A 17,263-nucleotide genomic window follows, 5' to 3' on the forward strand; every position below is an offset into this window, starting at 1 on the left:
ACACAGTTGCGGTCAAAGGTGGGTCTTGTTCATTCAAATTAAGAATACTCTTCAAACCATGCTGCTGAAGTAAGCTCAAGCAGCGGAACTTCTTTTCCGCAGGCAGTAACTGCTTCACGGACATGAAAAAGTTTGCCCCATTAACTTGCCGGTACATGCCAAATCTAGCCTCAATGGGATCTGACAAGACTTTTCCGGTGAGAAAATACTTCACGCCATGTTGCCGTTGAAGGTATCTTGACAGTGAAAGGACTGAGGTCATGGTTTGAATACAAGCCATAAAGGTCTCGTTAGTGAGTCCAGCTCTGTCAGATCTTTGCCACTCCATGAATATAGTTATGGCTCTGTTCAGGGATATCTAGACTAGGGATTGATAACTCTTTTTTGCCCATTACGTGATGGTTTGCCTTCCCCAGTCAGACCCGCGAATGAGCCATTGGTGTACTCAATTCTTTGTGCTGTATACACCTCATCTATCATGAGGCATACGATACGATCGCGGGGTGTTAAGTCTTTTGATCGCTCTTTTAAATAATGCAAGTCTACTTTTCTTGGCTCCACAGTCATTTTCGATGATATTTGGCGAAGTCGACTCATCGAAGGCAAGGCAAAGAAATGCTTCAACTTTTTGTACAGTGCAGGACTAGTCAATCTCGACAGGAAAGCCAACATAAGAGTATCAGGTGAATATCGGCGACCTTTTGGGTGGATTTGAATCAATTTCAACTGTTTCACAATAAATCCTAACAAAGGTGTCATGCAGCCATCCTGTAGAGCTGTGGACTCTGCCGTAGCGACGAGATAATCTTCCAGGATAGACACAGCAAGACTAATGCTGCTCGAGTCATCACTGCCACTATACAGTAGTAGTAGTTATGATCGCTCGTGAGGTGGGTGGGGCTCTTATGGGCGGGGTGGCGAGCTAACGAGAAACCGGGGGTGGCGAACTAACGTTTTCGTCTTATGGCGGGGGTGGCGAACTAACGTTTTCGTCTTATGGCGGGGGTGGCGAGCGGCTGGGAACCTGGGGTGGCAAGCGGCTCTTTCGTCTTATGGGCGGGGTGGCGAGCGGCTATTGTGTCTTATGGTCGCACGGTAACCCTTTTCAGCATAGGGATCGGTCGCAAGCGGCTCTTATGTCTTATCGCGGAGGTGGCATACGGCTATTGCGTCTTATGGCGGGGGTGGCATGCGGCTATTGTGTCTTATGGATGCGGTAGTGATTCGTACTTTCGTTTATAGACTGCGGGCGGCATGTCGTACTTTCAGCAAAAAAGGTGTGAAATAGTTTGCTAAGTCTAGGAATTACTCTCATGGTAATGTTTGAGTAATTAGATTACCCCAGAGCCGGCGTAGACGGTGATTCGAATATCAACAATAGTCGCGTTCGCAAACTAACACTTCAAAAAGGTGTGAAATATTGGTAAAATCCAGCGATCACTCACAAGATAATACCTAAGACATAACCATCGCTCGCGACTCGCTGTTACATACATGCCGATCGTTGACAATGTAATATTTTGGTAATTAGTTTACCACAGAACCCGCGTAGACGGCGATACCAACAATAGCCGCGTTCACAAACTAACCCTTCAAAAAGGTGCGAAATAGGTTGCAAATCCCACGATCACTCACGAGATAACACCTAAGACATAGCCAGCCCTCACCAACTTGTTGTTACATACATTCCAATCGCCACAATGTAATATTTTGATAATTGGTATGTCACAGGAACTGGATTTCACTGGTAAAATTTAATAAGTAACGGATAACAGAGCCGTCACAGACGATGATTCGAATACCGACAAATTCTCACTTATTTCTGATCCCACCCTAATCCTTTGCGAAGTTGACGCTTATTCGAAAAGGTGTGAAATAATTGTAAAGCCCTACGTCGCTGACGGGATAATGCATCAGACATAGCGATCTAGTTATAGCATGGGTCGGAATCCATTCGCGGGATGTACTAGGTAAATTGAGATAATCCGAAACGAAATATTTTGACTTTGGTGTAGTGTGAATTGAAATAGGATTGACAAACATGGCTATCAACTTTCCCACAGTCCCAAATTGATATTATACACACATTGATTCGAAACAAGTAATGGAACATTGCAACTCTATTCGCGATCCGACTTTTCGTTTGTCAAAGCGACATTTTTAACATCTTACCATACTCAAAAGAATTATTTACAACATTAACAAGTGTTCAAAATCTAGTTTTCACTTACTTGATTATACCACTGCAACTCACAAATTTGAATTAATTCATTCTGGTTGTATTCATATGATCGGTCTTTTTTATTCAATTGTAAAGGTCGTTACTATTCTGAAGACAAAGTAAGCTATTTACTAATCGACACATAAATGACTTGACATAAACATATTATATTTTGAGTATACGAGATTTGAATGTCTGAACAATAACTGAGAAATAATTTATCACAATAAAATACGTATATTACAGCGTAAAAGATGTTTGAATGTCAGCAACTCTGTACGGTCATAGTTACTACCACTAATTTACCCGACCAACTCGTCATGATCATTCCTGAAATCAACACAAATATGACCACTGACTTGAGTTAACCACAAAACAGCATCAAGTTTTAAATCCACTTGTAGCTTACGGATTATTTGAATGCTGGTTATGTTTTGTTGTAATTGAGTTAACGGAAATAGTATTACGACTCGACATCTGACCATCTTACCATATTCAAAGAATCAACCACGAAAACATTGTCAAGTAAATCCGTTAACCGACCAACTCAACAGTATCAATATGAAAAACAGCCAAACATACACGAATCCATACAAGCACTAAAACCTAAAATCCATAACAAGCCTGGTTGTATTCATATCCCTACATGTCTTTTTTATTCAACTTGAAAAGTCGTTACTATTCTGTAAGACAAAGAAATTACTATGCGGTATATTTTGTAAGATAAAAGTAATTACTTCTCGGTGCCCGCGACTTGAGATTAACATAATATGTTTGAGTATGCGAGATTTGAATGTCTGCCCAACATGTTGAGAATTCATTTCTTACAATCGAACGCAGGTGTTATATTGAAAATTATCATGATGTAAACATAAGGATTGACACATTGATTTGACATATGTAATAGTTGATCATGACTTGACTATTAAATTATTTGCGTTAATTAGACCCGGCGTTGTGGTAAAGATTATTGTGACAGCAACAAACTTTTCAGTACCATTGTTATTAACATATTGAGTTGTAAACTATGTGTGTCTAAAATGTTCTCGATTGGAAAATTATTCAGCCTTGGTACAAACCACGCAGAGTATTGTGGATATCAGGAAATATTTTACAAATGTAATTGTCTGCAGTAAACAAGACTAAAGATGAAACAACAATTTCCTTTGTTGAACAATAACCGGTGCAATACTTTATTGTCGGTGAGAATTGAAACACTTTCGCGCATTACCTGGTGTCAAGATATCACACTAGGTGAATTGACATACCACCATTTGATTAATGCTTAATCCGTTCGCATCATTTCACACTCACTTTGATCATTACAAAAGTAAATTGGAATATGTTTGCCAGGCACCACCTATTCAACTATACTTGAGTAATACAGAAACCTCTCAGCATTAATAAAATCGAAATGTGCGCTACACTGAAATCTACAAAAATGAGTTTGTATTGCTGTTCGTAGTAGCGATATCGATTTGAACCTCCATCATCTAACCAAACTACTGAGAGTCGTTGTCAATTTACATGACGTTCACTGATTACATACTAGAACTATTTGTGCAACGCACACGATCAGAGAAATTGGACATTTTTCCATTGCCATTCGTCAAAGTAAATGTCGTCACAATAATCAGTCACTAAATCAATCATGTCAATCCGTTTCACAATCCACCGTTCTTCAACTCCCCGCACCATAGTGTTACGACACAGACAAGAAGCGTCGGTGGAAATAATAAAACACGGAAAGCACACTTTGGTGTTATTTGACATGGATTTTACACCCGACGAACCTTACATTCGAGCGATGCATTGGAATGGTGATTGTATTATTGATGTCCAGGGAAAACAAATGTATCGATTTATTGGTTTCGTACATATCCAACAAAAACCAGGGTATATGATTGTGCACGGTTCGCATATTTGACTGTGAACGCTCTATTGATATATGTTGTACAGTTCACTTTCACCGTCGTGCGAATAACCCGTGTCACGGTTCCATGTTTGTGTGTCTGTATGTCATGCTTCAGATTGACTCAGAGTCATTGCAATGTGGCTTATTGGTATGACATTGTTATCAGGTGACATTCGATCTACATCAAAACTACCGGCTATGATAATGTCTGTGGATCGATGTTTGTATACCAACACATTGCATGCAATGTCACACACCTCCATTTCCGCGTATACTGATGTGGGCAAACAAGCGCGACGTATGTCTGGATGGTATTTTTTCGTGGAAACACACGGTGTAACATGTTTACTTTGAATATTGTTCATTGGTTTATCGATTCAGAGTTGATATCCGGCTCCAGTTACATACTTTATCAGGGTTTCCGATTTCAAACTGAATGTCGAGACATACATTGACCAATAAAGACACAATATAGTAAACATGCGGGAGGAAAACTCGATCTGGAGTTGTTATCGCGATGGGTGACATAAATCCAACCGTTTTCCGAATACCGTTATCCACATACCAACCATCGTCAAGGAGGTGTTTTATTCAGACATTTTGACTCTGGAAAATCCAAAGCACGAACCCGGACATCACGGACATATCAGAAACCCCTTTATTCGCCAATTCCGAAAACATACATGTCGATGTACAACAGCACATTGTTATTGTATGTGAGTAACCAATGATTTTGATGGGATGCATCAGAGCAAGTGAATATTTGATTACACAAATGTCAGTTTTCAAAACGAAAATGGTATTGGTACTCAGGTAAATGATAGTTTTCCAAACGAAAAGGGTTTGTTGCCTGGGGAGAAAAGGGTTTGTTGCTCAGTGAAAATGGTTTGTTGCTCGGGGAAAAAATATATTTCCAAGTGAAAAAGGTTTGTTGCTCAGGGAAAAAATGTATTTCCAAGTGAAAATGGTTTGTTGCTCAGGGAAAAAATATATTTCCAAGCGAAAAAGGTTTGTTACTCGGGGAAAAATATATTTCCAAGTGAAAAAGGTTTGTTGTTCAGGGAAAAAATATATTTCCAAGCGAAAAAGGTTTGTTACTCGGGGAAAAAATATATTTCCAAGTGAAAAACGTTTGTTGTTGAGGGAAAACATATATTTCCAAGTGAAAATGGTTTTGTTACTCGGGTAACGCTAAACTCCCAAGGGAAAATGGTAATTGTACACAAGTAACGACTGACCTCCTGGTGAAAATGATATTTTTACTTGGGTAGGTATCGTATGTTCAGTGTCAGTGATGTTGTTAAACGTTGTTGCTTGACATCGGTATCCCGTTAGTGTATTATTATGAGTGTGAAAAGGATTTACACATCTTGTGCAGAGTATCAGAGTGTTGCGACAGTAAAGATATTGTTCGCGTGACGAACCAAGATCGTTGTTTAAATGTTAATGCATTTCGATTACCGAGTTGCTGTACAATAAAGATGAATCTACATTAGACCGTGCTGTGTACTTCGATTGAAACCACATGTAAATCTATTCGCACAACTCGATGATGTTGATGTAGTGTTACTAAAATAAATTATTACCTATTTACACAACATAAAAATAACAATTCATGTCGTAGTAAGTAAGCTTCTTGAACTCGTGCTTGATGAAAACGATTGGCGACAAGTATGCTTTTGTGTTTGAGTGAAAAATAATTATTTAGAGTAGTGACAGTTTGTGACCAACGAATGCAAATCGATCATGGTATTACAATATACGCTTTCGTCAACATAACGACTTGGTGCAGGAGAAACACTTTAACGTTTTTCAATAACCAGAATCTTGAAACATGTTGCTTGTGTGATTTACAGCTGGTGCACAAAGGTTAGCGACGTTTTTTAATATAGTTCCACTTTCTAGTTGCTTTGATGTGAGGCTCGGTGCTTCTCGTTAGTAAAGTAAATTGTTTTGTGCGTTAGATTTGTGGTAAGTAAGTCGAATACATACTCTTTTGTGGAAGTAACTGTATTGCTGCAATATCATTGGTAGGTCTCTGAAGCAGTCACCGTGGTTTTAATTTTGAAAGATGTCGCGATGTCGGTATAATGTTTTCTAAAAGTCAAACTCGGACGGATATCACGGCTATGTAGGACTTACGATAAACATTATACTTATACAACTTTGTTACAAGAACTATGATATTTCTGTAAGTGCTATAGTCGTGTGTTGGATTATTTGAATATTTGGATACGTAACCATTCGTATGAAAAAGTTCTTGTGACATCAGAACAGTTTGCAGAGTCAAACCAACCATTCAGTTTCGTAGTGTGAGGATATCGAGTAAAGTCGATTACTTTGTGTGATGTAAATATCCTTCGTACTTTTGTAAGAGTTGTGAGGATGATCATTCGTATCCTATGAAGTAGCTAGTTGATACTACAAAATATTGAATGATCGCTAACACACTGAGTTCATAACCCAAGATAGTGAAAATTGTGTACTCTTAGACTAACATAATTCGTATCCAGCAAAACGATAGACACCAAAGGTTCGATGGAGTTTAAATCTAGATTGTATTAAGCGAAGTGGTGAGTATCTCCAGTAATAAAGTCGAAACGACCAAAACAAATTTTCTGTGTCTTGTAAATAACTATTTGGTATGATATTACTTGAGTGTGTGACAATTCGTATCCGTCGAGGTTGAATGTTTAGCCATATCGAAATGAATCCAGATCACATGAATTATACATTAATCACAATAGAATCGACGAGAATGTTAACCACGTAGAGTGTGTTTGTTTAAAAGTTATCTCCAATACGGTTACTTCGATCGGTATTAATTCCATGTCATACAAAAACATGTAACCTTTGTACAGTTTCGTAGTACGGGAATATCGAGTGAAGTTGATTATTTTTGTGTGACGAAAATATCTTGTATTGATATTGGACACTGGTTTCGTTACCCAAGTGAGTGAAAATTGTTCTTGGCTGGACAGATATGATTAGTATTTAGAAAAAACGACTCACACCGATTAAGCGACGCTGTTTCCTATCCAATGACTGAGTGAAATTTCTCAGGGGTTTGATTTACCGAGTTAATTGTCGGCGATTCAATCACATACAAGTATATGGTCTTTTAGTGACTGATTATTGTGACGACATTTACTTTGACGAATGGCAATGGAAAAATGTCCAATTTCTCTGATCGTGTGCGTTGCACAAATAGTTCTAGTATGTAATCAGTGAACGTCATGTAAATTGACAACGACTCTCAGTAGTTTGGTTAGATGATGGAGGTTCAAATCGATATCGCTACTACGAACAGCAATACAAACTCATTTTTGTAGATTTCAGTGTAGCGCACATTTCGATTTTATTAATGCTGAGAGGTTTCTGTATTACTCAAGTATAGTTGAATAGGTGGTGCCTGGCAAACATATTCCAATTTACTTTTGTAATGATCAAAGTGAGTGTGAAATGATGCGAACGGATTAAGCATTAATCAAATGGTGGTATGTCAATTCACCTAGTGTGATATCTTGACACCAGGTAATGCGCGAAAGTGTTTCAATTCTCACCGACAATAAAGTATTGCACCGGTTATTGTTCAACAAAGGAAATTGTTGTTTCATCTTTAGTCTTGTTTACTGCAGACAATTACATTTGTAAAATATTTCCTGATATCCACAATACTCTGCGTGGTTTGTACCAAGGCTGAATAATTTTCCAATCGAGAACATTTTAGACACACATAGTTTACAACTCAATATGTTAATAACAATGGTACTGAAAAGTTTGTTGCTGTCACAATAATCTTTACCACAACGCCGGGTCTAATTAACGCAAATAATTTAATAGTCAAGTCATGATCAACTATTACATATGTCAAATCAATGTGTCAATCCTTATGTTTACATCATGATAATTTTCAATATAACACCTGCGTTCGATTGTAAGAAATGAATTCTCAACATGTTGGGCAGACATTCAAATCTCGCATACTCAAACATATTATGTTAATCTCAAGTCGCGGGCACCGAGAAGTAATTACTTTTATCTTACAAAATATACCGCATAGTAATTTCTTTGTCTTACAGAATAGTAACGACTTTTCAAGTTGAATAAAAAAGACGTGTAGGGATATGAATACAACCAGGCTTGTTATGGATTTTAGGTTTTAGTGCTTGTATGGATTCGTGTATGTTTGGCTGTTTTTCATATTGATACTGTTGAGTTGGTCGGTTAACGGATTTACTTGACAATGTTTTCGTGGTTGATTCTTTGAATATGGTAAGATGGTCAGATGTCGAGTCGTATTACTATTTCCGTTAACTCAATTACAACAAAACATAACCAGCATTCAAATAATCCGTAAGCTACAAGTGGATTTAAAACTTGATGCTGTTTTGTGGTTAACTCAAGTCAGTGGTCATATTTGTGTTGATTTCAGGAATGATCATGACGAGTTGGTCGGGTAAATTAGTGGTAGTAACTATGACCGTGCAGAGTTGCTGACATTCAAACATCTTTTACGCTGTAATATACGTATTTTATTGTGATAAATTATTTCTCAGTTATTGTTCAGACATTCAAATCTCGTATACTCAAAATATAATATGTTTATGTCAAGTCATTTATGTGTCGATTAGTAAATAGCTTACTTTGTCTTCAGAATAGTAACGACCTTTACAATTGAATAAAAAAGACCGATCATATGAATACAACCAGAATGAATTAATTCAAATTTGTGAGTTGCAGTGGTATAATCAAGTAAGTGAAAACTAGATTTTGAACACTTGTTAATGTTGTAAATAATTCTTTTGAGTATGGTAAGATGTTAAAAATGTCGCTTTGACAAACGAAAAGTCGGATCGCGAATAGAGTTGCAATGTTCCATTACTTGTTTCGAATCAATGTGTGTATAATATCAATATGGGACTGTGGGAAAGTTGATAGCCATGTTTGTCAATCCTATTTCAATTCACACTACACCAAAGTCAAAATATTTCGTTTCGGATTATCTCAATTTACCTAGTACATCCCGCGAATGGATTCCGACCCATGCTATAACTAGATCGCTATGTCTGATGCATTATCCCGTCAGCGACGTAGGGCTTTACAATTATTTCACACCTTTTCGAATAAGCGTCAACTTCGCAAAGGATTAGGGTGGGATCAGAAATAAGTGAGAATTTGTCGGTATTCGAATCATCGTCTGTGACGGCTCTGTTATCCGTTACTTATTAAATTTTACCAGTGAAATCCAGTTCCTGTGACATACCAATTATCAAAATATTACATTGTGGCGATTGGAATGTATGTAACAACAAGTTGGTGAGGGCTGGCTATGTCTTAGGTGTTATCTCGTGAGTGATCGTGGGATTTGCAACCTATTTCGCACCTTTTTGAAGGGTTAGTTTGTGAACGCGGCTATTGTTGGTATCGCCGTCTACGCGGGTTCTGTGGTAAACTAATTACCAAAATATTACATTGTCAACGATCGGCATGTATGTAACAGCGAGTCGCGAGCGATGGTTATGTCTTAGGTATTATCTTGTGAGTGATCACTGGATTTTACCAATATTTCACACCTTTTTGAAGTGTTAGTTTGCGAACGCGACTATTGTTGATATTCGAATCACCGTCTACGCCGGCTCTGGGGTAATCTAATTACTCAAACATTACCATGAGAGTAATTCCTAGACTTAGCAAACTATTTCACACCTTTTTTGCTGAAAGTACGACATGCCGCCCGCAGTCTATAAACGAAATTACGAATCACTACCGCATCCATAAGACACAATAGCCGCATGCCACCCCCGCCATAAGACGCAATAGCCGTATGCCACCTCCGCGATAAGACATAAGAGCCGCTTGCGACCGATCCCTATGCTGAAAAGGGTTACCGTGCGACCATAAGACACAATAGCCGCTCGCCACCCCGCCCATAAGACGAAAGAGCCGCTTGCCACCCCGGGTTCCCAGCCGCTCGCCACCCCCGCCATAAGACGAAAACGTTAGTTCGCCACCCCCGCCATAAGACGAAAACGTTAGTTCGCCACCCCCGCCATAAGACGAAAACGTTAGTTCGCCACCCCCGCCATAAGACGAAAACGTTAGTTCGCCACCCCCGGTTTCTCGTTAGCTCGCCACCCCGCCCATAAGAGCCCCACCCACCTCACGAGCGATCATAACTACTACTTACAGTTTCCTGCATACAGCAAGCACATTGGCTACCTGGCTGGTGCTTTGTACAAATCCGGTTGGAAGCACGTTCTCATACATCGATCTGGGAACTGGTTTGGAATTAACAAAAGCAAAGACTTCCAAATTCTGCTTTATGAGAAGGGATATGGCAAGTTTCGGTGGATTGATCATATTTTCTGATGTCTCTATCCAGTGAAATTGCAGCGAATCATCGGTCATCGGTGCACACAGAACTATATCCAGATGGTAGTGTCTCGTTCTTAATCTTCTCCTTCCGAGAAGCTAATGTTTCAATATTTTCAAGCAGAAAAATTTGCTTGTTACGGCCCTCAATTAGAGAATTTTGCATTTCACGTCTTGCAGAAGCACTTGTTGATTTCGTACTCCGAGATGTAGGGCTCGGTACACTCAAATACCCCGACAGATTTGGGAAAATATGAGGAACAACACCCGGTTTCAAACGTGATCTTGATAATTTCTGAAATTCGTGCTTGTTTCGGCGGGTGCTGTTTGTATCACAGGTGTCTACCATGAAGTCATCAGGAGAGAAATGCTTCGCACACACCCTGGTGTATATTGTTACTATCCAATTTTTGCGTGGAATCGCTCTAATCCATTTCTGCCGTAAATGTTGCTCTTGTGGAAAAACAGACGTGCGTTCATGTAAAACTGAGCATTCCTCTACTGTAGAACTTTTTCTGGGATTGTATCCAGAACGGCAATTTGGCACACAGCAGGTATATCCCATTCGTCAATCGTAGTGTCAGCGTCAAATAAATTCAAGTCTAATATAATTAGTTCCAGCAATTAATGGTGATAAAATGAAAATTAGATGATATAGGCGTGTAAGCATATGAGCCTGTAAGCCTATAGACCTGTATTATGCCTATTGCCTATAGGCATGTAAGCCTACATGCTTGCAAGCCTACAGGCCTGTAAGCCTATAGGGCCAAAGCCTTGCACGCTTCCCAAAGCCTTGCACGCTGCTCAGTCGCCCACTCGCCCAGCCTATAGGTCTGTCTGTCTGTCTATATACTGTGTAGCACCAGTGGCTATACGTCTAGACAAAAAAAAAACACGAGTACAAATCCGCCAGTCACTACCACTACTACTGATGTACTGAACGACTCGACTAGTTCTTACCGGTACTTCTCGCGCGTGACAAACTTAACGAGCTGAGTAGCCAATACTGGTACCGCTCCAACGTTTAAACTATTAAAACTTATCCTCAGTTCACTTCAGTAAGATCTACGGTCAGACCATCCCGTGCATCAATAGTAACGACGCAGTTAGCGATGAACGCAAACCCGCAATTACAATTAGAATTAGTACCGGCACTGCTCAAACGCGATCGTCATCGACCTTTCGCACGAGATTTATGAAACAGTTTGCCAGCTAACTTACGATGTACGATCGTCCCTAGCCTATCTAGTAGATGCCTGGCGAACAGTATATATCCCTGAATTGACAAATAACAATGCACACAATTTTAACTGCGAGCGCAACGATATTCCTTCACCTCAACTCCTGTTTGACAAGAATGCCCTCATTCCGTCAATTGAGTACGCGGTCACGTGACTAGTTATCAATCCCGTAGTCTAGATATCCCTGTGTGGGAATATTGCGATGTGAGGCTTCTTGAGGTGTTGATGACTCAGTCTCTTCAGTCGCTGTTGGTTCAACAGGAACGGTGGTTGACTACTGTCTGATTTCTGTAATATTATGATTGCACCATCGCCATCCCCGCTAGTAGGGCACTTTTCCTGATTTTCATGAGACATCTCGGTGTTGTCAGTAATCACAATTGATATGTGGTTCTGGCTATTATCTTCTTTACGACTCCTAAAAAATAAGCGATCAAATGTGATGCTGCGGATCTGTTTGAATATAATATATTTAGCTACGAAGGATTTGCAGTCATAGGGTTACCATATTTTGGAATCGGGAAAGTAAAGACACTTTTACCAAATCAGAAAACATCCAATTTTGCTGGAAAATTTGTGGAGTTGACTAAAAAACAAGACGTCACTTTCAATCGGCTCCCGGATGACCCGCTCCAATGTCCGTATAGTAGCTATTTAGAGTCATTTATGCCGATTTACAGTCGAACATTTCCATTATCGTAGCTGTAAAATCTGTAAAAGAGAACGAATTGCCAAAAAGGAGGACATTTAGGCGTCCTCGGAGGACATTTTGAAAAGCCTGAAAAGGAGGACTAATCCTCCTAGATGAGGACGTATGGCAACCCAAGCAGTATTGCTACTAGGGTTGGTATGAACGATCGTTCACGTTAGTGTTATCTGCAATGTTATATTTGGGTCCATGATTCAACATGATTCAGAGGATCCAAAGATTCTCACCCATTCAATACTGGGTGCTAATGCGGGTCCTTGATGGTGCGAAATGACCTCGGATCTATTACAGTGCGTGGACGGAAAGACAACACGTTTCCAGATGTCACTCCAATTTTCCAAAATTCAAAGAAATTCAATCCGGATTTCTGCTAATTCCGATGACAAGGGCCAAAACACACATAGGCGAAGACATAGCGTACATTTCTTTGGAATACCCGTGGTCCCGCAATGTGATGTCACAGATTCATGCTCATGCTCACGTTAATCCTCCCACGGACGAGAACCTTTCAGTGGTTCGCTTTAACACCATCCCTCAGTGGCTACTGATCACAATATTTATATGCTCATCGTGATCAACAGGAGAACGACCGTTATAATAAATATTGATTAACCGATATCATTCGTTACCTCTAACTCCGCAGAAATATCATTATTACAGTACCGATAGGAGCGATATGTCTACCAGACTGCAACGAGAGGGGTATGGTCCCAGTGAATATGGAAATGCCCGGTTTAGCTCAATAGGACAGTAACTATGGTAGGCTGTATTGTTTAGTGCAGTGGTTCTTAACCTTGCCTCCAGCGCCCCCCAAGGGGCGCTGGCGATTTTGAAGGGGGCGTAAACGCGCGGGGGGGGGTATGGGGGGCGCTCGGCTAAGGGGGCGGTATGGGGGCGCTGGAGAAAAATGGCTTCGCAGTAGATGATGTGATGGTAGGACCTATCCTTAATGAGTATTCAGAGCAAATTAACACCGAAAACATCGTTATATATAGACTACAAAAGACATATAGGTTTAATTGTCCATGGGCGCCTAAATGACTGGCACCGAATTTTCCTGTCTTGGCAATCTGAACCCCAGAAGACGAATTCCATCTGGCAGGGAAAAATTATATGCCAGTGAAGAAATACCAATTTGAAATCGTGTGCGTCTTTTCGTTTAGTACGATTGGGCGACAGGGATATTTAAAACTAGATATTCCTGTTGGGCGATATCCCTGTTGGGTGATTCTATATTTTTTGATATAGCAGACAGGAGGTCACGAAATAACATCGTGCAACGAAGTCATATCAACGGGCTCGCCCGCCCGAATATGTTTAAATATTAGTTACGGGCCCTACAGTTTCCAAGACACCTCACAATGTTCGCTCTACGTTTTGATGAGTCTGCGCACACTCAACAACTCACTGCGCAGACCCGTGTACAACAGTGCGTAACGACTAAAAAAAGGTCATAACTTCGGATTTGTTGTGCGCAACGTAGATTTTCTGTGCGCAGAGACCGTGTCAGCACTGCGCACGTGCGCAGCTTAGAGGGAACATTGCACCTCACTCAGCTCTACCGGTAAATCTGGTAACGTGAGCAGAGAGGACAAGAAATTGATAGCAATATATATATGCCATTCCCGATCTTATGACCGATTTTATCATGAATTATCGAATGTTTTCGCGCTTCGCTCTGGCTCGCTAAACAGTACAGCTAATTTCGTGGCAAAAGCGAACAACGTGATGGGGGGCGGTCGGTTTATCACCCTATGGAAGCCCAAGACCCAAGTTTTCTCGGGGGGCCTGACGACGTGCCGTTTCGTTCCTGCCATCGGGTATACGCCCGAAGATGTATAATTATTATTGAGGGGTCCTACCTTTTCAATCACACATCACTCAGCAATTCCCGATCATATTGACCAATTAAATGATTAATTATTGAACTTATTCGCGCTTCACGCGTCTAGGCGAGAATAGCTAGCTCAGTAGGCTAAATGGGCACCCAATGTAGATGACTAGTATCAGCAAATAGCGGATAGCCGAAGGGGGGGGGGTCTGGGGGCGAAGCCCCCGGGAGTTTGGTTTATCTTATATATGTATTTACCACCTATTCATTCATGCATTATAGAATATTTTGGTACCTAGGGCAACCGGGAGTATTATAGTAGATTGGTCTGGGGATGGCAGGGGCTCTTATGGGTGCGGTCGCACGGTGCCGAGAAACTCGTGGTGGCACGGTGACCCTTATCTCTTATGGGTGCGGTCGCACGGTGCCATTGTGTCTTATGGCGGGGGTGGCACGGTTACCTTTTCGGGTATAGGCTGCGGCGGCACGGTGCCGCGAAAACTCGTGGTGGCATGGTTACCTTTTCGGGTATACGCGCAGTGGCACGGTGACCCTTCGGGTATGTCCTGTTGATGATTTGACTAACGTTGCGGGTATAGGCGCGGCGGCACGGTGTTGAATAAGTATCAAGTAAATAGTCACGTGATTGGTTCTTAGTTATTGTGTATATCACAAATTATTATATATGAACAATTTGAAGTAATCCCAACGTTTACGGTGAGTGCGACAGTGATATATCGTTATTCTCATGGCGGGGGTCGCAAGCGGCTCTTATGTCTTATGGCGGGGGTGGCAAGCGGCTATTGTGTCTTGTGGTCGCACGGTAACCCTTTTCAGCATAGGGATCGGTCGCACGCGGCTTCGTTGTTGGCATGTCGTACTTTCGGGTATAGACTGCAGACGGCATGTCGTACTTTTAGCAAAAAAGGGTGTGAAATAGTTTGCTAAATCTAGGAATCACTTGCTTGGTAATATTTTGGTAATTAGTTTGCCACAGAGCCGGCGTAGACGGCGATTCAAATACCAACAATAGCCGCGTTCACATACTAACACTTCAAAAAGGTGTGAAATATTTGTAAAATCCTGCGATCGCCCACAAGATAACACCTCAGACATAGTCATCTTTCACGACTTGGTGTCATAGCCATACCGATCGCTCACGCGGTGAAATTTTAGTAATCTGTTTGTCACAGAAATTGATTTCGCTGGTAAGATTTAATAGGTAACGACTAACAGAACCGCCAGTGTCGGTAACTTGAATAGCAACAAATTGCCACTTATTTCCATCCTAACCCTAATCCTTTGTGAGGTTACCGCATACTCAAATAGGTGGGAAATAATTGTAAAATCCCACGATCGCTCACAAGGGTAAGGAATAACCGAACCACAACGGCGGCGACTTGAATACTATCAAATTGTCAATTGTTGGTATAACTCGAATCTTTTAAGAGTGTAAACCTTTTGAAACTGAATATTACTTGACTTGACCAACTTTCAACTCCGTTTCCGGATCATTCACACATTCCACACCGCTGTTTTAACACTTATAGAATCAATACCAACTATCTCTAACCCGATAACATTCAATCAGTTTAGTAATTTACCTACTTTAAATCCGTTCGCCAGATGTACTACAGGTAAACTGAGATAATCCAGAATGAAATATTTGGACTTTGACATAGTCTGAATTGAAATAGATTGACAATCATGACTACCAACTTTGATCCAGTCACATTTCAAGATTATACTTTGAAACAATCCTTGAAACTGACAACTCTATTCACGACTCCGTTTCCGTTTGTAAAATAGAGTTTCAGAAATACTATCACTATGACAACTCAACATTTTAACATCTTTCCATGCACAAAAGAGTAAAATACAAAAACCTTGGTAAGTCAATCCGTTTGTAATACCTCACCAAACCAAAACAAAAAGTGTCCGGATGAAAAGTAGACAAGACTACGCGAGTAATCACTACAACCCACAAACATACCAACTCAGTTGTATCCATATCCCGTCTTTTTATTCACTGTAAGATGAAGTAATTACTACTTGGCGCGCGACTTGAGATTAACATGTGTTTTGAATATACGACATTCGAAAGTCTGGCCAACGTAATTAAGAATTCATTTCTTGCGATCAAACGCCGGTGTTACATTGAAAGTTATCATACTGCAAACATAAGGATTGACACAGTGATTTGACATATGACGTATATTTTGTAATGTTCGACCATGACTTGGTTATTAAATTATTCACGGTAATTAGACTCGGTGTTTTGGTAAAGGTTATTATGACAGCAACAAACTTTTCACTATCATGGTTATTAAAACATCAAATTGTTAAGCCAGACTTACATGCGCGAAATTTTCTTGATTCGGATATTATTCCGGATTGGTACAAAACAATCGTTGTATTGCAGACAACAGAAAATACTTTAAAAATGCAATCGTTTACAATAATTAGGACTAAAGATGAAACAACAATATCGGTATTATTACATTCAACAACCAGTACAATTATTAAAATCCATCGTTTGCGATAACCGGTGCTAAAGATGTAATAATTCCATTATTCATACATTGAACACCCGATACAAAATGCTTTATTATCGCGATTCGCAACGGGTAATTGAAGTGTAGAGTCAGTATATCACAATATCGTTACTATTGAATCCAACAATTGATACGATTTATTGTCGGAATTTGTGACAGCGAATTGAAACATCCATACCTTACAGAGTGTGAAAATATCACTTTAGGTATCGAGTACCAGTAGTAGTGGGTGAACAATACTTAACCCTTACGAGGTGGGGCCATATTTTGCAGAATTGACCTTCACTTTTCAAATTCTCACCGTTACCCCACCAGGACTTGAATCTGGGCCGTTCCAGTTTAAAAGTGGGCGGAGTATAGCCCTATACCGATTCCACTCTTGATCAACACCCCATGACATGCCTGAGGTTTTTTAA

The 17,263-nt window shown here is 40.3% G+C and overlaps 1 protein-coding gene and 3 long non-coding RNA genes across 4 annotated transcripts in view; 2 read left to right on the plus strand and 2 right to left on the minus strand.

Moving 5' to 3' along the window:
• The window catches only part of LOC145458918 (uncharacterized), a 462,825-nt gene that overhangs the window by 139,909 nt on the left and 305,653 nt on the right, over nt 1-17,263 (minus strand). The gene's annotated exons all lie outside the window — the stretch shown is intronic.
• The window catches only part of LOC145458912 (uncharacterized), a 482,198-nt gene that overhangs the window by 130,689 nt on the left and 334,246 nt on the right, over nt 1-17,263 (plus strand). The window lies entirely within an intron of this gene.
• Nucleotides 1-17,263, minus strand: part of LOC145458768 (uncharacterized) — a 211,314-nt gene that overhangs the window by 2,340 nt on the left and 191,711 nt on the right. Inside the window, exon 2 of the mRNA XM_080337251.1 lies at nt 11,940-12,170. Coding sequence (XP_080193377.1) covers nt 11,940-12,170 — 231 coding nt within the window. The remainder of the gene's footprint in view (nt 1-11,939; nt 12,171-17,263) is intronic.
• On the plus strand, nt 1,034-15,331 carry LOC145458929 (uncharacterized). The gene is made up of 2 exons (XR_013921237.1): nt 1,034-1,611; nt 15,233-15,331. It is a non-coding gene; the product is annotated as an uncharacterized LOC145458929 (long non-coding RNA).

The sequence above is a fragment of the Botryllus schlosseri genome, chromosome 2 (genome assembly GCF_051294905.1).
Source record: "Botryllus schlosseri isolate E-star chromosome 2, Bs_hap1, whole genome shotgun sequence".
In the NCBI taxonomy this organism is placed as follows: Eukaryota; Metazoa; Chordata; class Ascidiacea; order Stolidobranchia; family Styelidae; genus Botryllus; species Botryllus schlosseri.